General features: G+C 45.8%; 2 protein-coding genes and 1 long non-coding RNA gene across 7 annotated transcripts in view; all 3 read right to left on the bottom strand.

Annotated features, from left to right (window-relative positions):
* The window catches only part of WWC2 (WW and C2 domain containing 2), a 298844-nt gene that overhangs the window by 130824 nt on the left and 147254 nt on the right, over window positions 1-20766 (bottom strand). The window lies entirely within an intron of this gene.
* Window positions 295-6000, bottom strand: LOC138719581 (uncharacterized). The gene is made up of 3 exons (XR_011337238.1): window positions 5913-6000; window positions 4437-4731; window positions 295-712 (listed from the first exon to the last, which is right to left on the bottom strand). It is a non-coding gene; the product is annotated as an uncharacterized lncRNA (long non-coding RNA).
* Window positions 8992-12238, bottom strand: CDKN2AIP (CDKN2A interacting protein). 5 transcript variants are annotated; one of them, XM_069855911.1, is made up of 4 exons: window positions 11952-12238; window positions 11733-11863; window positions 10397-10990; window positions 8992-10339 (listed from the first exon to the last, which is right to left on the bottom strand). In XM_069855911.1, exons 1-4 carry the CDS (start codon window positions 12176-12178, stop codon window positions 9285-9287), a joined length of 2007 nt encoding a protein of 668 aa, XP_069712012.1. In that variant the 5' UTR covers window positions 12179-12238; the 3' UTR covers window positions 8992-9284. The 5 variants fall into 5 exon arrangements, with proteins under 5 accessions (XP_069712012.1, XP_069712011.1, XP_069712013.1 ...); XM_069855910.1 differs by having other exon boundaries at window positions 8992-10582; window positions 10628-10990; XM_069855912.1 differs by having other exon boundaries at window positions 8992-10531; window positions 10628-10990.

The following is a 20766-nucleotide window of genomic DNA, read 5'->3' as shown; positions in this document are numbered from 1 at the left end:
AGCAAGAATAGGAGGCTGAGTTCTCTGTTTTGATCATGCTTTAAAATGGCTAGGAGCAAACACTGGGGAATTTTGATGTATTGGACTCAAGTTTGCACGTTGATAGCGTCTGTGACCCAGCTCTCTTTTCTTTCAATGACTGTGAGAATAATCTGTAGATAAGAGCAAACCCCTGCTGTTTATAGAGATGGACTGGTGGAACAACCATATGTTTCCACCAACCCTCTACACTAAGTGGAGGATTTTCAATTTGAAATTGACATTCACAGTTATATCAGGGATGTGTTATCAGGGTATATTGCATAAAACCCACCCTGGGTCTTGCAAGAGTAAATTATACACAAAAAGCTGTATTAGACTTATTTGGCTTTATTTATATGTCTATAAACTACCCACACTTTTCATGGAGAGCAGATCCCAACAGTTTTATTTCTTTATCACTTTCCAATATAGTTTTTCAGAGTCTCAATCAGTATTTCCCTTCTTCTTGGAAAGATTATTTTATTATATTATAGGTTTAACTACAATAAAGTATTTCCAGATATTTAATCCAAATCTTACCTCACCCATTTGCAGTTTTGCCTTGCATCTGTCATAATCCTGATTTTACATCCTCAAATCAAAGCTGATTCCTGTCCTGTTTCACCAAATATCGCACAAGTTGGTTAGGTGTTTTTCACCTTTCCATTGATAGCATAGGAGGAGTTTCAGCCTGTGGAAAAATATTGAAAAGCAGCATTATCGACACGTACAAGTGTGCAGGTGATGTTTAGGGAAACCAAGTGGGGAATGCTAAGAAGTTAATTTTATGCAAATATGTGGCAACTGCCTTCATTGTCTTATTTGAGCCCTGAAGCTTGATTCTCTTCCATTCAAGTAAATGGAATAATCCGGGTGACTTGAGTGGGAAAGAACAGAGCCGCTTTTGCCCGTAATGAAGGATTTTCATTTGCTTTTACCTGAGCTACATGCTAAAACGTGTCCTGCATGTTTGTGATTCTGCTACTCAGCACAGGTCATGTGAAAAACACATTCTTTCTTCTTCCTTTTGTGAGGAACAAACATACACAATCACACCTTTGTAATCAAGATTGTGAAATGAGGGCAGGCAGCGCACCTGCAGGAAGTTTCAGTAGTTGATGGTTTAAGACATTCGTAATGTTCTCCCATATGTGGATGGTGATTTTGCTTTCCAGCTCAGGGAATAAAGGTGGGAGTCATCCAGCCAATTATGTTGAATAAGAGAGAATTTCAGTAAACAGATCTTGCCTAAATCTTCTCCACTGACTGTAAGGGGAGCCCAGATCTGTTGTCACAAGTCTCAGTGAAATTAATTCCACTCTGTATGCAGAAATCAGGTAAACACGTGCCTGTATTTACTATTTATGAATTTCAGAGTTCCCTTGAAAACTTGAAGAGAGTTATGGCACATGTTGTTAAAACTCCACACCAAACGGGAAGAAGCCTCATTGGATTCCTCTTTTAGCATGGATTTTTTTTTTCCTCTGGGATCTGTTTATCCAAACCTGGTACAAATGATTAATCTCTAATGAAACGGAAAAGCCACTGCAAAGAGCACCAGAAAGTGCTTTCATATCTTCAAATTACCTCTGTAGCTCCAAGTCACTTGCATTATGTGTTTCTTAGCAGTGCTGCTGCTATGCAAATTTTTCAGCACCACCTCTCACTTTGTGTTATCAAAAATGAATAATATTCTATATGACTAACATATGGCCGAAGTACACTTTTTTCCAAAAAACTGACTGAGTTTACATTTGGTTTATTATTCAGCTGTAACCGTGAGAAAAATTACTGGCTAAACAATATGAACAGATCCTCAGCCTCTCAACCAGACTCTTCCCCAAAATAATAAACAGAAATGTGACATTTGCTCCAGACTAAGGAAGGCTTTGAGGTGGAATGATATTGTCATCATGATATGGGCAGCCTCTCCCAGATATAGTTTCTCTCTTTGACTGCAGTTAAAATGTGAAATGCCAGAGGATTTGGAAAATCAGGAAAACATTGACTAGATGGGGCTTTCTTACTAGGAACAAAGTATCTTTTACCCAAGGTAATTTATCTCTTACAGTGGCATTAAAACAATTTTTTTTCACAGCCTGCTGGGCCTAAGAAGTATTTTTACTTGGCCATCAGTGACAATTCAGCCTTTAAAAGGCTGTGGGCTCAGGTGTGGGAGCTCAACAATGGATTTTTAGTTTCAGGAATGTTGCTGGAGGAAGAAAATTCTTAACTGGTAACCACTGCAACCCAGTCTTCGATTGTGTTAGCAACAAGCAGTTGTGCTCCAAAGTTATCATGTGCCACTTTCACACTGGCCTACAGCACAGTTGAAACTATTACCAGGTATTAACGTAAAACCTGTTATTCTGCTGTATGTCTGAACAGTCAACAGTGCAAGTGCTGCTAGGGCTCAGGCTTACACTGGCCAGTATTCTAGCTCAGGAACGTGCAGTGACTGTCTTTGTCTAATCAGGGGCTCGGTGAAACTGCACAGGTTTAAATTTCTGCGAGGAATAAGAGCAGAATTAATCCCAGCCTAAAAACTTACACTTTCTGACAGCATTTTTAAAACGAGGGCTGGGGAGGAGGTGCGTAAATGACAGTATTGTCTTAAAAATGCATAACCTAACTAACAGCAATACCTTTGCTGTAGTAGTGACAGAGCCATCTAGGTGACACACAAATACAAGTTGGTGGTTGTTAAGTGGACAAAGAGCGTAGGGTATTATAGACTATCCAAAACATCGCAAGGAACACACATTTTAACTGAAAGAAAAGCTTAAAAATATTCCACAAAGCAGATATTGCTGATATATTCTCTGCAGTTTGCAGCTTAGAAAGCTGGGGGATAGCTCTACCCTGTGAAAAAGAGAGGTAGCATCAAAACCTTTTCGAGGTGTGCTTTTTCCCCTCCGTCTCTGGACTGCTAGACTATGTCATGTCATCTTATTGTTGTGGATAGTCAGGATGAGTTTGATTTTTGATGTATTCTCTCATCTTAACAAACGTGAAGACCTACATTTACCATAAACTACAAGTGAAGGAATTTTGTCTGCACACAGAGAAAGCCAGCCTGGATTGTTAAGGTGCTATAGTGTGATCTTTAGGGCCAAAAAAGACAAACAAACCCACAACAGTCACTGCTCAAGCTTCAGCTTGTCTACACAAGCTTGTCTGCAGCCTTTAGCCTGTCGGACAGGTGCTACCTGCGCTACAGAGGGATGACAGCTCATGAAATGTTAACTTTGTAGAGCCTTAGACAGATCCTTTTCAGCAGATGAAACTAGGACACTGGGATTTCATTACAGCTCCTCCATTAAAAAAAAAAAAAAAAAAGGGAACTCCACAGACCTGTGCTTCATTTTTTTTTTCTTTTAGGGTGGGTTCTTTGATAGCATTTTAATATGAAATCTCTGTTTTCCCACATGCAGATAGCTGATCACATGAAGAGTTATGGGAGAAAAGAGAAAGATACTTGAGTAGTTCAAGCAGCTAAGGCAGCAACCAGAATGACAGCTCAAGCCGTGTGGTTTGTCAGCCCTTTGTGTACCCTTCCAAAGCTCGTGTGAAGCAGTCAGAGCTGCCCTAGTGAGTTCTGCGCAGAGCTGCTCCTGGCACAGCACCCTGCTCTCCTCTGCCTTGCTGGAAAGGCGTCACCATGAGGCTATTACTGGGAGAAGAACAGCAGATGTTGGAAACAAGCTGGGGATGCAAACTGTGCTGTGCCTACCTATGAGCCATGTGCCTGTTGCTCGAGCAGAAAGACGTTGCTGGAGCTTCACAGGAGCTTCTGCAATACTGAGACAGTGCGAACCAGAAGGAAGTGTTGACTCTGGGCTGCTTGGGTAAGGGGAGCGTTAATCACATTTTTGGGGCCTGAGATGCCTGAACTTTATGCTGTTCTGGGGGTCTCTGCCAGAGCTCTTCTGTCTTGTTTCACACCCAGATATGACTGCAGGGCAGCAGAAGGCTTAATTCCATGGACGTGTTACTTGCTTGGCATATCAAAGGCAAGAATGGCATAGCCTATGAAATTAATTCAGTTTATCAGCGTGGCCAGTACTTAGTGCATGATTGCTGCAAGCAGGAGCTGCATCTTGTGTGGTATCTGGACCGTAAGTGTGAGAATCGCCTGGAGCAGGCTGGCATCACTAGTCAGAGGTGCCAGCCTTCTCTGAGGAGGTGCCGCGGTGCACCCCACAGCCCTGCAACCAATCCCTGCGGAAAGGGAGTTTAGGCAGGATCCAGCCCTGGATTATCTCCAGCAGCTGCTCGTGTCTCTGCTCTTTGTAGTCGGATGCAGCAGCAGGATGAGGCCCTAGCAGATGGGATGGCAAAAGGTCAGGGCAGCTCCCCAAGACCCAAAATTCCCTGTTCCCACGGTGATCCCAGGAAGGAAGGAAAAGGGATACCTGGTTGGTATCACTGAGGAGGGAGGTGCTCAGGGTGATCTTGAGTCTCTGCCACTTGGGTTCACATCAGGCTCTTCTGCCTGCGAGGTTTCTCTGCATGGTGCAAACGAATGAGACAAGGTACTTCCATCAGACCTTTTGCTTCCTCCTGGAGCAGGGAAGGAAAGAAAGCCTTTTCTGGCACGGGCAGGAACTCCGTCAGGCCAGCGCTTTTCCTGATTCCACCGGTTCATGAGGGGCACCTGGATCCCCGTGGGTGTGTGGGGAGGCACCTGCCAGCAGATTCCAGACAGCTCTGCTTGATACAAGGAGATGTTGCTATTACAGAAGGTAGAATATTTTGGTTTAAGCTAAAGTTTCATCTAAGGAACAGGAGTGTTTTCTTTCAGTGTTTTCCAGACACTGTTCATTCTTTGGGGATGACAATGCCTTGTGTGCAGCGTGATCTGTGCAGAACAGATGGGGCTGCTGCTGGCGCCTCTGCTTGGAGTGTCTCCCTGTCTCAAAGGCAAGATCAGGCAGAGCTAGGGCCAGCTCCAAAGCAGCGAGAGATCTGAGAGTTGGGATTGTTCAGCCTGGAGAATAGAAGGCTTTGAGGAGACTTTATAGCGACTTTCCAGTACCTGAAGGGGCTACAGGAAAGCTAGAGAGGGACTGTTTACAAAGGCTTGTAGTGATAGGACTAGGGGGAATGGGTATAAACTGGAGAGGGGTGGATTTAGACTGGACATAAGGAGGAATTTCTTCACCATGAGGGCGGTGAGGCCCTGGCACAGGTTGCCCAGGGAAGCAGCTGCCCCATCCCTGGGGGTGTTCAAGGCCAGGCTGGATGGGGCCTTGGGCAGCCTGGGCTGGTGGGATGTCCCTCCTCACAGTGGAACTGGATGATCTTTAAGGTCCCTTCCAACCCAAACCATTCTGTGATTCAAATCAGTGCTTGGAAAGCAACAGAATGCATAAGATTTCTGGGAAAGCTTTCCCATAGGTGTGGGGAACACATCCTGTCCCGGCTCTTGTCTGGCTGCGCACGGTGGATGGAGACCTCTCCCGGTGCTGACGCTCCAAAACGAATCGCGGAGGAGAGTAGCCTTAAGGCTCCGCCCGGTAAAAGTGACGTCCCGAGAGTGAGCCCCGTGCTGTTGGTGCGCCGCGCGCACTACCTGCGTATCTGTGCCCGTGACGAGTGCCCGCCCCGCACCCGCCCGCTCGGCCCGGGGGCGTCTCGGCGGGGGCTGCGCGGAGCGGGGCGGGCGGGGGCGCGGGTGGCGCCCGGCACTCTCTGCCTGCGGTCCGGGGACTTTCCCCTAGGCGGGCCGGGGCCCGTGAGGAACCGCGTCCTCCGTGCGTGGCCTAGCGAGCAGGTCTTCGGGGCGTCCTAGCGCCATTTTGATGGTGAAGCAGTATTATATAAGGCGGCAGCGCCGTCGTCTTTACGGTTAGAGCGAGTGCGGCTCGTCGCTCCGTTTCTGCACTCACCGCTTTCCGCATGCGACGCACAACCCGCCGGTCCACTACGCCACCGCGGAGCCGCGCGGCCGCCGTGATAGCCGCTCCTCCGCGCTACATTTGCGTAACGTTTTCGCGAGTCCCCGCCCCGCGCGTACGTTATGCAAATGAAGCGCGGAGCCACGCCCCTACCCCTGTAGCACCTCTATTCCTCTCTTGTGTGACCTCACCTGGAGTATTGTGTCCAGTGCTGGAATCCTCAACATAAGAAGGAGATGGAGCTGTTGGAACAGGTCCAGAGGAGGCTACAAAGATGATCAGAGGGCTGGAGAACCACCCATAGGAGGACAGGCTGAGAGAGTTGGGGTTGTTCAGCCTGGAGAAGGCTCCAAGGAGACCTTAAAACGACATTCCAGTACCTGAAGGGACTACAAGAAAGCTGGGGAGAGGCTGTTCACAAAGACTTGTAGTGACAGGACTAGGGGGAACAGGTACAAACTGGAGAGGGGCAGATCTAGACTAGACCTAAGGAAGAATCTCTTCACCGTGAGGGCAGTGAGGCACTGGCCCAGGTTGCCCAGGGAAGCTGTGGCTGCCCCATCCCTGGAGCTGTTCAAGGCCAGGCTGAATGGGGCCTTGGGCAGCCTGGGCTGGTGGGATGTCCCTCCCCACGGTGGAACTGGATGATCTTTAAGGTCCCTTCCAACCTGAACTGTTCTATGATTCTAAAAGCCAGGGTTGGTTTTTCTTTTGGTTGGTTTCATCCATCCCCGAGACAGCCCCACACACCTGCAGGGTTGGAGCATGTTAAGGGAAACAAGAAAACATGACAAATATATCTGTACAGGACTTGGATATTATTGATAGTTGATTGTGATAAATAGAGCATTGTATTAAGAATATAAGAACACATGTTGGAAATCCATCTTTATGGCAACTACAAGGATACTGTTCAATTGTCCCATGTACAGCCCCAGTACAGCTGAGTCAATGGATTGTGTATGAGATGTCAGAACACCAGCATTAGGTGTGATGAGAATTGATGATAATTCAAAGATCAACCTATTTTCAGTATAACCATAGCCTAGATAAAGGTATAAGTTAATGGAACAGCTTGAGGTTTTTCCTCAAAGTTTAAAGGTGAATAGACCAGCATCCTGGCTGCCCAGGATCAGGACAGCACGCGGGACACCTGGAGGTTTTACAGCTGATAGGACTGCACAAACACTTCCCAGAACAGCCAGTTCTTTAAAATCTTTCTTTCTTCTGTTAGGGTTAACAAAATGTTACTAAATTCTCATTCAAATACTTCACGCTTCTTTACTCGTAGAGTGGAATCTGCTTGTTGAACTGCTTCTCATGCAGAATGTGAAATAAAAACAACAGTTCAACTTCCTCTATTAAGAGTAGCTACGGACTCATCCTTTAATGAATCACAATCAAACATCAAAGAGGAATAACATTCAAAAACTTTAAAAAAAGTAACCTTTCACAAATTTAAAAAGGCCCCCACCCCCCCCCCCCCCCGAGGTTGGTATATACTGTGAACTTTGCTTTACAGATGGGAGACGCAGGCTTTCGCATTGCAACACACTGCAGTTCTCAACCTGGAGGTGCCCAGAGTAACACCTAGAAAGGCTGTACTTCAGAGGGCACACGACACAATTCCAGCCCTACAAAACAGTCATTCCACGTTCCCACCCCAACAGGGTGAGGATTCGAACAGAGATCTCGCCCTTCCTGGCATGAACAGCAGAGCTCCTAAACAGAGCACGCAACTCCCTGTGTGCTGCAGGCAGGCACCAGTCCTCACGCTGGGTAAGACACAACTTGACACATCGCGTTCAGAACATCGCGTGGTGCTCCAGAAACACCCGAGGGGGAGCTCCCGAGAAACCGAACTAGAGCAAAGGGCAACCAGGGCCACAGCAGCACCGGAGTCAGACGGAGGAAGTTCTCATCCAGCTGTTGGGAAGCACAAATGCCTCGCAGGCTCGAGGTGCTGCGGATTGGACAGCCACTGCTGATCAAAAACATAGGGCACAGCGTAAAACCACCATTGTGGCTTAGTCCCCAGAATCACAGAAGTAGTCTTTAAGTCGACATATATCCTACTGAGATCCCAGGAATTCCTATTCACTGCCGTAGTACTTCAACAATGGATCTGTCAGTCAAGTGTAAAGTCTCAATTAAATGATGCCAACTACCGTCATCAGACAAGATTAATCCAAAATAGCACTGAAGACATTATGGTTTTACAATTACACATCATTATCCAATATATCAAAACATGCAGTTTGCGCAAGTTATTTCGGTAACATTAAAAATAAAAGGTAGTCTCCCACTTTCTTTGAGTCAAACCATTCTGTACATGGCATAAAAAAGTAGCAAAGGAAGGGCTCAAGTAGTGTGAAGCCCTTATAACACACTCGCTGTCTCCAGCAGATAGCATCATCTTCCTTTTGCTTATATGGGTCTTACAAAAGAAGAAACAGATACTCCATAAGTCTGCTGTATCAATTTTACTGTATTTCAGCTATGCATCCAAAGAAAACTACTCAATACTTATGGGATTACACCTTAGCCACCCAAAAGTAAAGCTTTTCTTAAGGTGTTGCAAAGTTATTGCAATGGCTGGAATATTTAATAGTCAAACCCAAAGTACTATAGAAGCATATCCCAGAGGTTTTATTAGCAGTCAAAATATGCTCAGTATACAAATCAAGTGTTTCAAATAAACAACTGTAAATGATATTTCACAACATAAATGAAATCTGGTTAGAGTTCTGGTGGTTGAAGTAGCTGTGAGTCGACCACTAACCAATAATCTGCCAGTATAATCTTAAAGGGGGTTTAATTTACACCACGAATGCTATGACATCCCATAGAAAGTAGTCCACCAACTATTTTCTCTCCTAGTATGAGCAACGGTGAACGCTACGAGCAACACACTTTAAACAAACGATTCAACTTTGTTGACTGAAATTTTTAACAACTTTCAATCATTCAAGTACTGTGGTCCCTAAGCACATACTCCTACGTGGCTAAAAAAGACATGGTAGACGAGCGCTCTGCCGTCATCAAATCGTAAGAATACAAAACCGCCGGATTTTAAACAGCAAATTGTACTTTAATCATTTAATTAAAAATAGAAGGATTAGGTAGACTATTTTGCAAATAAAACAGCACACTAGTGTGCTACATATTAAGGCATACTTTTAAATGCACACTTGTCATCTCTAACAAGTTTTATACAATTGCTACCAAGTGAAAGGACTATCATCGTCTTGCAAAACTGAGAAAGAAATACAAAATTTCTGGAAGCCTACATTTTTAAAGTACAAAAGTAACCTTCAGTCCTTCGGTTGAAACACTATACATGGTACAAAGAGTGATTCTCCCCTACAAGATCTCTCGAGGATTTCTTAAAGCTGGAGGTAAATTTGAAGGTTTTGATTCTTCATCCAGAAGTACCAGATCTTCAATTTCGCGACCTTTGTATTTTCTTTTACAGATCTTCACAATGACTTTCTTCTTGAGGAACAACTTCAAAGCTTCTCTTGAAGCAACCGCTTTGGCATTTTCCATACTTTTACCACAGCCAGTACCCAAGTAGACAGACTTGCACCTCAGTTCACAAACTATATTTTCTAGAGAGCTCTTATTTTGAGGCAAGTCTGCAAGTTCCTTCAGGGGAACAAAAGCAACATCTAACGTAGCTTTTACAGACTGAATAGATGAATTCAGAAGTTCCGCATGATTTACATTAGGACTGAAGCCTCCAACAGCAACCAGTTTCCAGGCTACAGCTTTGTACAGTCTGTTGAAAAAAGGTTGTCTTTCCTTTGCGTCTTCGCTGGTTAACGGTTTGCACAAAGCCTTAGCAGGGCTTTCAGCTGCCTGAGAGCCACTCTTGGAAGCAAGCTGTGGTGAACCTGCCTGCGTGCCACCCTTGGAGGCCAGCAGAGAAGCACCTGCCTGAGCTCCACTTCGGGAAGCCAGCGATGAGGGCCCTTGCTGAGCACCGCTCCGAGCGGCCAACAGCGAAGCAGCCACCTGAGCGCTGCTCTTTGAAGTCAGCAGCGAGGATCCCTGCTGAGCGCCACTCCGAGCAGCCAGCAACGAGGCAGCCACCTCAGCGCTGCTCTTCGAGGCCAGGAGCGAGGAGCCCACCTTAGCAGCGCCCTTGGAAGCCAGGAGCAGTGAAGTGCCTGCCTGAGCACTGCTTTTGGGAGCCAGCAGCAACGAGGCACCCACCTGAGCCACCCCAGCTTTGGGGGCCAGCAGCAGCGAGGTGCCTGCCTGAGCTCCGCTCTTGGATACTGGTGCTGGGGTACTCACTTGGTTTTTGGAAGACAGCAACGTAGCACTTGTTTGTGGGGTGCTCTTGGCAGCCGCTGCCACTGTTGCTGCCTGCGGGGTGCTCTTGGTGGTTGGTGGCACCACTGCTGCCACCGCTGCTGCCTGCAGGGTGCTCTTGGTAGTTGGTGGCACTGCTGCTGCCGCCACTGCACCTGTTGTGCTCTTGGCAGCTGGTGGCACCGCTGCTGCAACTGTCTCTGCCTGCAGGCTGCTCTTGGCAGCCGGTGGCACTGCTGCTGCCACCGTCTCCACCTGCGGGCTGCTCTTGGCAGCCGGTGGCACCGCTGCTGCCACCGCCTCTGCCTGCAGGGAACTTTTGGCAGCTGGTGGCACTGCTGCTGCCACTGCCTCCAGGGAACTCTTGGCAGCTGGTGGCACCACACTTACTGTAGTTTTCTTTTCAGGTGACGGCACATTTTCACGCTTGCTTTCCTTAGGTGGATTTGAGCAAGGCTTCTCTCTTGACTCTTTTTCAGATGAAGACAGATTCTGCTCAGTAGTATTTTCAGCATTTGAAGATTTTCCTTCTGTTTCCATGGCTGATTCTGTGACCATCCCTTGGTTTGAACTGCATGTTGACTGGGAACCTTCTGGATCTTTGCTAATAACTTTTTCCTGCTTTTTTGGCAATATGCTCTCTCTTTCCTTTGTAGTTTCTGCCTTGGTGGTTCTCACATCCTTTCTAGTATCATTAGAATCTTTGCTTTTCTCAACAGCTCGCTTCTTGGGGGGCTCCTCTACCCCTTCTGCAAAACAAGGAAAAAACATTACCCTCCTTAATTTCTATACTGGGAAATATCCATCTAATAACAATTTATCTATTTTCAAAAAACTTCTAGCAATAATCTCTGTAATCTTAAAATTCGTACGTTAGAAACACACCTTGAACTGCAATTCTAAGTATTAGCCTACTATTTCAGAATATTTTTGTACTTTTTTGACAAAAAACCTAAAAATACTCAGATGCAAAATTTCAGGCTTTGGTTTAGGGCCTGTAGGCAAGTACATATTTATATTCTTGAAGTCCAAACCAAAAATGACCAAAGTATGTTAAATAGACTATCCCACCTAAAAAAAAGAGTGCATTCTGCCTACTAATATCATAAGGACACCTTTAAAATACCACTTTAAGAAACCAAGTTTCTCACAAAGCAACAACATCTGATTCGCGCTAAAGGCAAAGTAAGAACAGTGCATTTAAGCTGGAGTTCAACAGTCTACATGTCATAGGAAAAAAATCAGCTAAAAGCACACTGGTTGCAGAAATTCAAATCAAGAGCTCCACATCACTGATGGAACATTTATGCATTGCATCTACTTCACAGGTATTGTATGAGGAGAAAAGAACAGGGAGAAGGGACACGCATAACAAAGAATTTTAAATGTCAGTTATCCCGACTAGTTTTAAGCACGAGGTAAAGCAACAACATTAAAATAAACAAGCATTTTCTAGACTCCTATGTATTGTCACAGCTATGATCTGCTAACCATTGCTACTTGATATGCCTCTTTTCTTCACCTTGGCAACCAGTTCGTCTCTGGTGGTGTGGACGGGCGCGCCGGTCACTTGGATGCCTTCGGCCATTGCCAGCGCCTTCCCCATCACCTGCGCCGGGTACCTGCAGGGGCGACAAGGGGAACAGGACGGGAGGGCCGCCCTCAGCCGGCCGCTCCTCCCCAGCAAACCCCCCCCGGCCCCGCACTCACCGGCAGCCCAGGAAGACGTGGTTGGCCCAGACCATGGAGAGGGATACGAGGCGCTGCTGCTGCGCGCTGTCCGCCGCCGGCAGCTCCCCCCCGGCGTTGCGCAGCAGGAACTCGCGGCGGTGCCGCCACTGGTGCTCGGGCTCGCAGGCCCCGCGCAGCGTCTCCGCCCAGGCCACCTCTTCCGATGTGCGCCCCAAAGGCTCGGACGACGCCTTGCCCGACGCCATGGCCGCCGCGCGGGGCCGCCCCCTCCTCCTCCGCCTCCTCCAACGGCTCTTCCTCCTCCTTCCTCTCACCCAGGAAACGGAAACCGCCGCGCAAGGCCACTTCCGGCCGCGACGGGTGATCTCGAACGCCAGCGCGCACCGCCCCGGGGCGAGGGGCGGGACCTCGGGGGGGAGGGGGCGGGGTCTCGCGGAGGAGGGCGGGGCCTCCGGGAGAGGGCGGGAGAAAGGGGGCGGGGTTTCAGGGCGGCGGGAGGGCGAGGGGGCGTGGCCTCGGGATGAGAGAGCGCCCTAGGGGCGTGGCCTCATCATGAGGGCGGGGTATATGGGCGGGGCTTCTCGGTGACGCCACGCAGGCGCGTGCGAATCCCAGAGCAATAGAATCAGAGAGAGCTTTGGGTTGGGAGGGTCCTTAGCGATCACCCAGTTCCAGCCCCCCTGACACGGGCAGGGACATCCCACCAGCCCAGGCTGCCCAAGGCCCCATCCAACCTGGCCTTGAACTGCTCCAGGGATGGGGCAGCCACAGCTTCCCTGGGCAACCTGTGCCAGTGCCTCACTGCTTTCAGCGTGAAGTTTTTCCTTATCTTAAAACTAAATCTGCCCCTCTCCACTTTATACCCATTGCCCCTAGTCCTGTCACTATAAGACTTTGTGAACAGTCCCTCCCCAGCTCTCCTGTAGCCCATTCAGGTACTGGAAGGTCACTATAAGGTCTGGGAGCCTTCTCCAGGCTGAACAACTCCAACTCTCTCAGCCTGTCCTCATAGAGGAGGTGCTCCAGCCCTCTGATCATCTTTGTAGCTCTCCCCTGGATCTGTTCCAACAGCTCCATCTCTTTCTTATGCTGGGGATTCCAAAACTGGACACAATACTCCAGGAGGATAATCATGAGAGTGGAGTAGAGGGGGAGAATTATCTCTTGTCGCCATGCTGCCCACGATTCTTTTGATACAGCCCAGGATGCGGTTGGCACCCTGTGCGCGCATGCATTCCGGCTCATACAGGAGCATAAGCTCCTTGGAGAGCTGTTCACCCGCCATCTTCAGCCCTTGAGCCTGGGTCACGCTGCCTGATTCCCCATCTTTCTGCCACGTTTTTGAGGTGGGAAAGGGGGAAAAAAAAATGGTGTGGGCACAGCTTCCCACATTGTATTCTGCCTGGTAAAAGTGTGATCAGAAGTACAGTGATTGTGCCCCTGTTCTGGGCACTGGTGAGGCTGCACCTCAAATACCGTGTTCACTTTAGGGCCCCTCAGTACAAGAAAAACATTGAGGCCCCGGAGCATGTCCAGACAGGAGTAACAAAGCTGGTGAAGCAGCGGGAGAACAAATCCTATGACGAGAGGCTGAGGGAACCCAGACTAAGTCTGGAAGCTGATGGAAGACCTTATCACTGTCTACAACTACCTGAAAAGAGGCTGCAGTGTGGTAAGTGTTGGTCTTATAAGTAACAAGCAACAGGATGAGAGGAAATGGCTTCAAGTTGTGTCAGGGGAGGTTTAGATTGGATATAAGGGAAGATTTCTTTACTGAAAGAGTGGTGAAGCATTGCTACAGGCTGCCCAGGGAAGAGGTGGAGTCACCATCCCTGGAGGTGCTCAGAAAAGGTCTAAACATGGCATTTTGGAACAAGGTTTAGCAGGCATGGTGCTGTTGGGCTGACACTTGGACTTGATCTTAGACGTCTTTTTCAACCTTAATGATTTGATGATTCTATGATCTTTCTGCTTATGGATTCATTCCAGCCTTGTTGAGGTAAGAGTTCATGGGATCAATTCATATTTTTGCCCCCTTGGTGTGTGATAGGAAAAGCAGTGGCAAGAAAACGGGTTGTAGCATTTTAGAGGGAACATTAATAAATGAGGGCTTCTAAGTATGGAGCCTGCTGGCTACAAAGCGTTCAGATAATTGCTCATGCAGCTGCATAGGCTGTCTTCACATGGCAAAAATTTACCCCAAGATTTTATTCAAAACCAGTTGGAGAATTCTGTTTGAAAAAGTAATAAACACACTGGAAATATCCCAGGTTTCAATATGCCAAGATGGCGCTTGCTGAATTAATGCAACAGGGGAGAGAGTTTTGAATTCCAAAGGGCTGCCCCAGGAGACCTGTATTGATTTTCTGCCCTTGAATTAGAAGTCAGTGCTTGCTTAAGTTTTCAATTTTTAACACCTGCATGTCATCATGATGTGAACTACAAAACAGGGAGCATTTAAGGGAGGAGTGTTTCTCCTTAAGCAACTTAATGTCTTATTTCATTAGAATTGTTATGTAATGGTTGAACTTGTCCTACCTCTGTGGTGCAAACCCAAGTTATTAAGGAAACTAAGCCAGAAAAAGATAGTCCAACACACTTTTGCTCGGATTCCATTGCTAGAATGGAAGTGCTTTTCCTTCACTTTCTTGGTTAGCCCACACAATTTCAGTCTTGTGCATTGGCAAGAATAATTCAGTGATAGAGGGTGAGTGAGTGGTAGTGAGTGGGATGGGACCTGATAAATTTTCTGTTGTTTTGTATTTGCATGTAGAGGAAGAAAAGGGCAGGAAGTTTGTACACTCTCTGGTGTGGGTGTCTTGGAGCATTAGGTTTGTTTAGGAACACCATCAGAAGGTTTAGAAACAGCGCTGTGGTCACTAAGGGTGTAGTGCTACCCATCTGTCTCCAGCCATTTGTTGTAGCAGTCCTGCACGTGGTTATCTGGTAATGTAGCCTGACATATATGAAGGGCATGATCTGTCACATTAAGGTTTTCACCTAGAAATGAGGTGTGCCTGTCTCCTAGACCTCAGAGTCTGTGATACTGCAGTTCTTGACTTCATTATCAATACAGACCCTAAAAGGGAACAGAGAATGGAATTCCTGGCAAATACAGGTTTGAGTTTGCATTCGAGTGAGATTGTCCATGCTGCCAGCCTGTTTGTTCATACTCTGCAGTGAAACAATTTGTTTTTTAATAAAGCCAGTGGGACTGGCTTTGAGATCAGCCCCTCAAGGGCAGCAGGAATTCAGCCAGGCATGAGTAGCTGTTGCAGGACTGCTTGGCCTGTACTCTTGCAATGGTAGCAGAGTAGACATCACAGTCTTGAATGTCGTGTTCTCCTCCACAACCATCTAAGCTTCCAAGTGAAGTGACTAAGGACTGAAGAGGGTTAGACTCTAGCAGGCTATAGGGGTTATCCTGTACACCCAGAAGGGTCCCCAGAAATCATATTCTGGAGTTGCTGGGTGAACATCAGTTCCCGATGCCAAACATCTGAGTAGGCCTCTGTGTCTCAGAGTTTTACGTCTGCTCTTGGTCACCCCACATGTATAGGGACTCAGCTGTGAGTCCTGAACTAGTCCAAGGGCGCATTGCTTTAGGGAGCACTGGAGACTCAGTGCAGCTACAAAGTTTAGTGTGTTATCTGGTCCTAGGGTGGCTCAAGGACTGATCAGAACAACTTTTTCTTGCCTGGTTTTTGGAGGACAAAGGAACTGAAAGCCATTTCATCTCTTTGCCCACTGACTATATGTGTGAACACAAACATAGGTGACAGAGAAAAGTCAGAGGGCAGTCCTGTATGCTTTTGGAATGGCTCACAACAGCTTTTGGCTGTAGTGAGCAGCTTCTATGATCTGGTATCTCATGCTGTTAGTTTTGGTTAATTTTCTGTAATGTTCTCTAATGTTCCTTCTGCATTAACTTAGCTTTGCTGTTGGTACAAAGGTAACTTAAACCAAAATTGAGCCTTTTTTCTTCCTACCTTTTTTTCCCAGACATATTCTTTCTAGTTTATTGTTGTGTGCTTGAATCATACTGGAAACAGGCTAGATCCCAGCCCCAAACTGTGGGATGTCACGCACGTGAATGCACAAACAAGTATAATTGTATTCCTGCAATGCTCTAGGAGCACTGGAGGTACATGGTGTCTCAGGTTGATTAAACAAGTGTGTGTAGTAGCAAGGAGAGGAAAACACTGCTGTTAATTTAAAAAAAAAACCAGAAAACAAGTAGCGTTTTCATTCTCACCAGGAAAGGCAATTTTGAAGTTAAACACCTCATTGATGGTGCTAATACTGTGCATTTAATTTTCAACATTGAAAGGAGAGATGTTTTTGTTCCCACTGGGGAAGGAACTTCTAAATGCCACATTGACAGTAATGTTGTTAGAGTCATTTGAGGCTCGATAATAACTTCTTTTGGCAAGATATAACTAAAATCTCAAGGTGAATCACACCGGTGTCTGTAATCACAGCATTGCACCTGCACTTCCTGTATAATAAATAAAGTTTCTTTCTGCCTTTGTAAACTAGTGAATTATTATTTCTTCGAAGTTGAGTCCTGCTGAAACACAGAGGGCAGTAGTCCCATTGAGTTCAATTATGTTCTGTGCAGTTAAGGTTAAAATACAGTGACACTCTTTATTCAGCTTAATATGAGAAGTGTGGCCTTAACATCATAGCATGCAAAGATAAAGCTCTGAGTTATTGCCACAGAAAGGTAATAACAGTGGGATCTTACTGGCCTGGCACAATAAATCCTCTGAGCACCATCTGTGGGTTGCTCCCTGTCATAAGGAGTAAGTACACAATTGAGAGCCCTGGCTTAAGTTCATTAGAAATGCAGCTTGAAGAAGGATGGGGATGAGATGTTTTGCTGTATCCTAAGATAACGTGTGCGTTCTGCTGGAGCAGAGCTTTAAAGGCCTCCTAGTCAGGTAAGGGACAGCACTTCCAGGGAGATGTGTCTGCATGTGCCAAGGTAGCCAGTCACTGCTGTTCAGTAAACTAATCCTTGGAATAAAAGAAAACACTTGCTGAAAAAAACATTAATGACTATGTAGGCTTCTCTGTGTAAGGGAAGTTAGAGTAGATCTGTGTTTTTGATTCACCACAGTTACACAGCTGTTGTTATGCTACTGTAAGCAGCACTGGATTACTAAAATGATCCAGTCTTCCAAGATTCCTCAACTGAAGAAAACGTGTTGTGTAATTACAGTGGATAAAACTAAAGATAAGAATAAAGAGCTTCACTGATGATCATTTTCCTTTACACATATGTGCTGTTATTACTAGCTTAAACACTATCTTGCATTTAGGAATATGTTAGACTTGAACTATGTGACAATGCCTACAATCGGGTTGTGAGTTGTTTTTTTGTGAGTTTCTTAAACTTCGACTACAGCTGAAGGTAGCACACTGCTTGCTGAATTTTGTTTGCTAAGCTGTGCTTAAGGCTTGGCATGAAATTTACCATCCTGAAGATGGAAGTTCAGGATGACTTTACTGCTAACAAACATGATCTAAAAACAAAGGCAGGAAAAGAAAGGGGCTTTGTCTCAGATAAAATATCATGGAGTTCTTATCTTTGAAGTGCTTAAATGCCTTTTTGCTCTAGAGCAGACTTGGAATTTATCGTGAAAAACTGAATTGGGAGGGGGCTGTTTGATCTGCATGACTGCATTCACCGTAATTTATACGCCTTTGCAGAGATGAACTTTCCACATTCATGATTTAGCTTGTGCAGTGGTAGCATCCTTGCTGCTACTGGGGTGCAGGGACCAAAAGGGGCCTCTCTCTTCGCTGCTCTGGACTGGGTGGGTCTCTGGACTGAGAGTGAGGCTATAGCACAATTCCCTGTGCTCCCAAAAAGCTGTTGTTGTTTCTTAACAAGTGATTGATTGTATACAATAGGAATGATGTGGGGATAAGGATTTGACTGAGGGCAGGGAAATAGTAAGTACGGAGGCAGGGGAGATGGTCAGACTGAAACTACTACTAGGGAGTAGAAAAGCTTAATGTGAGAGTAATAGGGGTAGGATGCCGGGATTTAGGTGAGGAACAAAATTAAATTCTCAAGGAGAAATGAAGGAGAATGAGTTCAATGAAAGAGGACAAGTACATATAGATGAGGAATTGGAGAGGGACTGTATCCCAGGAGCCTCCGACTAAGAGAAATGAGAGAGGATAGATGTGGAAACCAGTGAGGAAACCAGAAGAATAAGAGCACATCGGCAGAGCAGACAAAATCAAACAGAATCAAGTCTTGGCTCTGTGAAAAGGGACAAGCTGTGATGGGAAGGGGAGCATTGACAGAGGAACCACTGGGATTTGAACAAAGACTTGGAGAAAGGGAAGTTAAAACTCAGAGAGCACAGACACATTAGCATTTCAATGTTTTTTTCTGTTGCAGCAGGCATCTGGTAGGGGAAGTAAGACCAAGGAAATATTCTGCCATTCTAATTTAGTATGAGATATTTTCTTGTCTTTTCTGTGTGTTATAAAGGAATAAAAGGGATAGAAGTCCATTTATTTGCAGAAATCCATCTTGCAAGCCACATTTAAAGAATTTTTAGGTAGAAAGCCTTAGGCCTTTGGCAGACAGCTCTACCCTAGAGCTGGAAAAAGCAAGAAAACAGCCTTAGGAATCTTAATGCAAATATTGGCATGAGTTCATTGTAATTCAAGAGGATTCGGGAAAGCACTAAAAGGGCAAAGAGGTCTTATCTGAAAAAGAATCTATTATGAGGCTATAACATACTGAACTTTCATTTATATATGCGTATATTTGTCTATAACATGTATGCATGTCTACATGCACATGCATATGTAATACAATACAAATGTATGTGAATGTGTCTTTAAAATACTTCTGTTATTGAGAATGTGAGTACCTATAAATCTGCTCCTTCAGTCAAACTATTAATGCCTCGGAGAAAAAGAAAAAATACAACTACTGGCTTGGGTTGTGGGTAGGTGTATTGCACAAATGGAGGCTATTAAATCTTTATGCCACGCTGTACCAGTATGAATTTTGTATGTGGTACATATTTTGCAGACACAAATAACTATTTTAGAAATTATATAGGGAGCTTTCCTGAGACTCCAGGCAACAATGTCAGATCTAATTTGAATTATTGCTATTGAAAATCATGGATCTGTTTTTCATTATTGTTATACCAATATCCCTGACAACCTGCAATTTACCTGGTGTGAACAGCACCTTCTGAAAATATAGAGCTGTTTTGTGTGCTGCAGTATTTTTCTGTTCTCCTTGTGCAGAGGTGTGGTATTTCACATTAATTCCACTGGATGGCACTGAAGGAGACAAGATTGCGTGGAAATATCTCTAGAAGTTGAGTGTAAATCGAAAGAAGTGAGAGTGGTTTACTTTTTCATTCCATTACTTAAGCAGACAAATGTGGACTCATTTTCCATCTTGATGTAATAATTTGTCATCAAACCCAGCTCTTAAACACTCCTAGCTGTAGTTCTAGGTTTTGACAGTAGCAGAATTACAGTGGAGGCAGAGTCAAGTCTTCTGAATCTAAATAGCCTTTCTCCCTTCAGAAAGGTAAAGGCTAAAAGATGCGGCTTTGGACCATTCTAGATTCTTATGTGAAGGTTTGCAAAACATCTGAACAACTTTTGGCCCTTGTCCTCCACGGCAGTGCTGTCGATACCAGCCACTTCTACCATTATGAGCAAATGTAGGTGTGTTAGCTTTTAAGCTCACTTGAAAAAAAACCATGGGAATTCACTCAGAATTAAGTTTCCACCTGTTGAGGAAACGTATAGTGTTTCAGAAAATGTCCTGATTTGAAACTCCATCTGCAGTCCCCACACAGGGACCCTTGTTTTTCCCTGGTTAGGGACTTTGTGATCCTGCCTGGAAGGCACACCATTACTCTCTGTCAGTCAGACCTGTAACCTGGGAGTCATCTTTGACTCCACTCTCTTTTTTGACCTGTTTATCTTGATGTATATGAATTTTGTTTCCTTTTCTTCTCCAAAGTCTCTTCTTATCTCTGTCCACATCACTGATGTGCTTTTTTTAGGCTTTTGTTATCTCTCGTCCTGCTTATGACAGCTTTTTTTCCTATGCCTGACCTGACCTGTCAAAAAGGTCCCTTGAAACACTATTCTTGCACTTATCTCTCTGGCCTATTTCTGTGGCTTCTTTTTGTACTTACCTCTTTAGTATATCTCCATACATTTCCCTGTCTCTGCAAGCCCTCTGGTCCTCCGAGAGTGCAGTTTGACAATTCTTTTGGCAGCTGTGCTGGCCTAAGACAGTTTCTGCTCCCAGCCATTCAGTCTTGTCTCTTTGATATACCCACTAGTTTGCTGGCACGGTTGTTTTGTTCAGTTGTGTGGTAAACCAGATTAGGAACCTGATTTGGCTGAAAAGCAGCATGGGGGAGGGAGGAAAGGCACCTTTTTCAACCAGCCTATTTATCTAGTTTAGTCTATCAGGCAGCACTTCTGCAGATGCAGTTTGGGGGCTGGGACTGGGGCAGAGACGAGTGGCGAGAGATGCAAGGTTGCAGCACAGCAGTGGCTTATGCTGGTTTCGTCATGCTGTTGCGAGCTGTTGAGCCGTGACCTAATTTTGCTGATAGAGCTAAGCCAAGCTAATAGCTAGCTGCTGCCAAAAGGGTAGCACTGTGCCCCCTTCCTCACCTGTCCTTATGGGCTGGTTCCTGTCACTTCCTTTGTGTCGACACTGGTGCTTATGCCCACCCCAGTGAGCCAGTTGTGGGAGCTAATCCGGCACAGAAGTACTTGCTTTTTGTAGGGGCTTGCCTGGTTGTTCTGCCCATGGAAT

This window comes from Phaenicophaeus curvirostris, chromosome 4, assembly GCF_032191515.1.
Source record: "Phaenicophaeus curvirostris isolate KB17595 chromosome 4, BPBGC_Pcur_1.0, whole genome shotgun sequence".
In the NCBI taxonomy this organism is placed as follows: Eukaryota; Metazoa; Chordata; class Aves; order Cuculiformes; family Cuculidae; genus Phaenicophaeus; species Phaenicophaeus curvirostris.
Note: the sequence above shows the minus strand (reverse complement) of the source record. Positions and strands in the feature narration are given on the sequence as shown.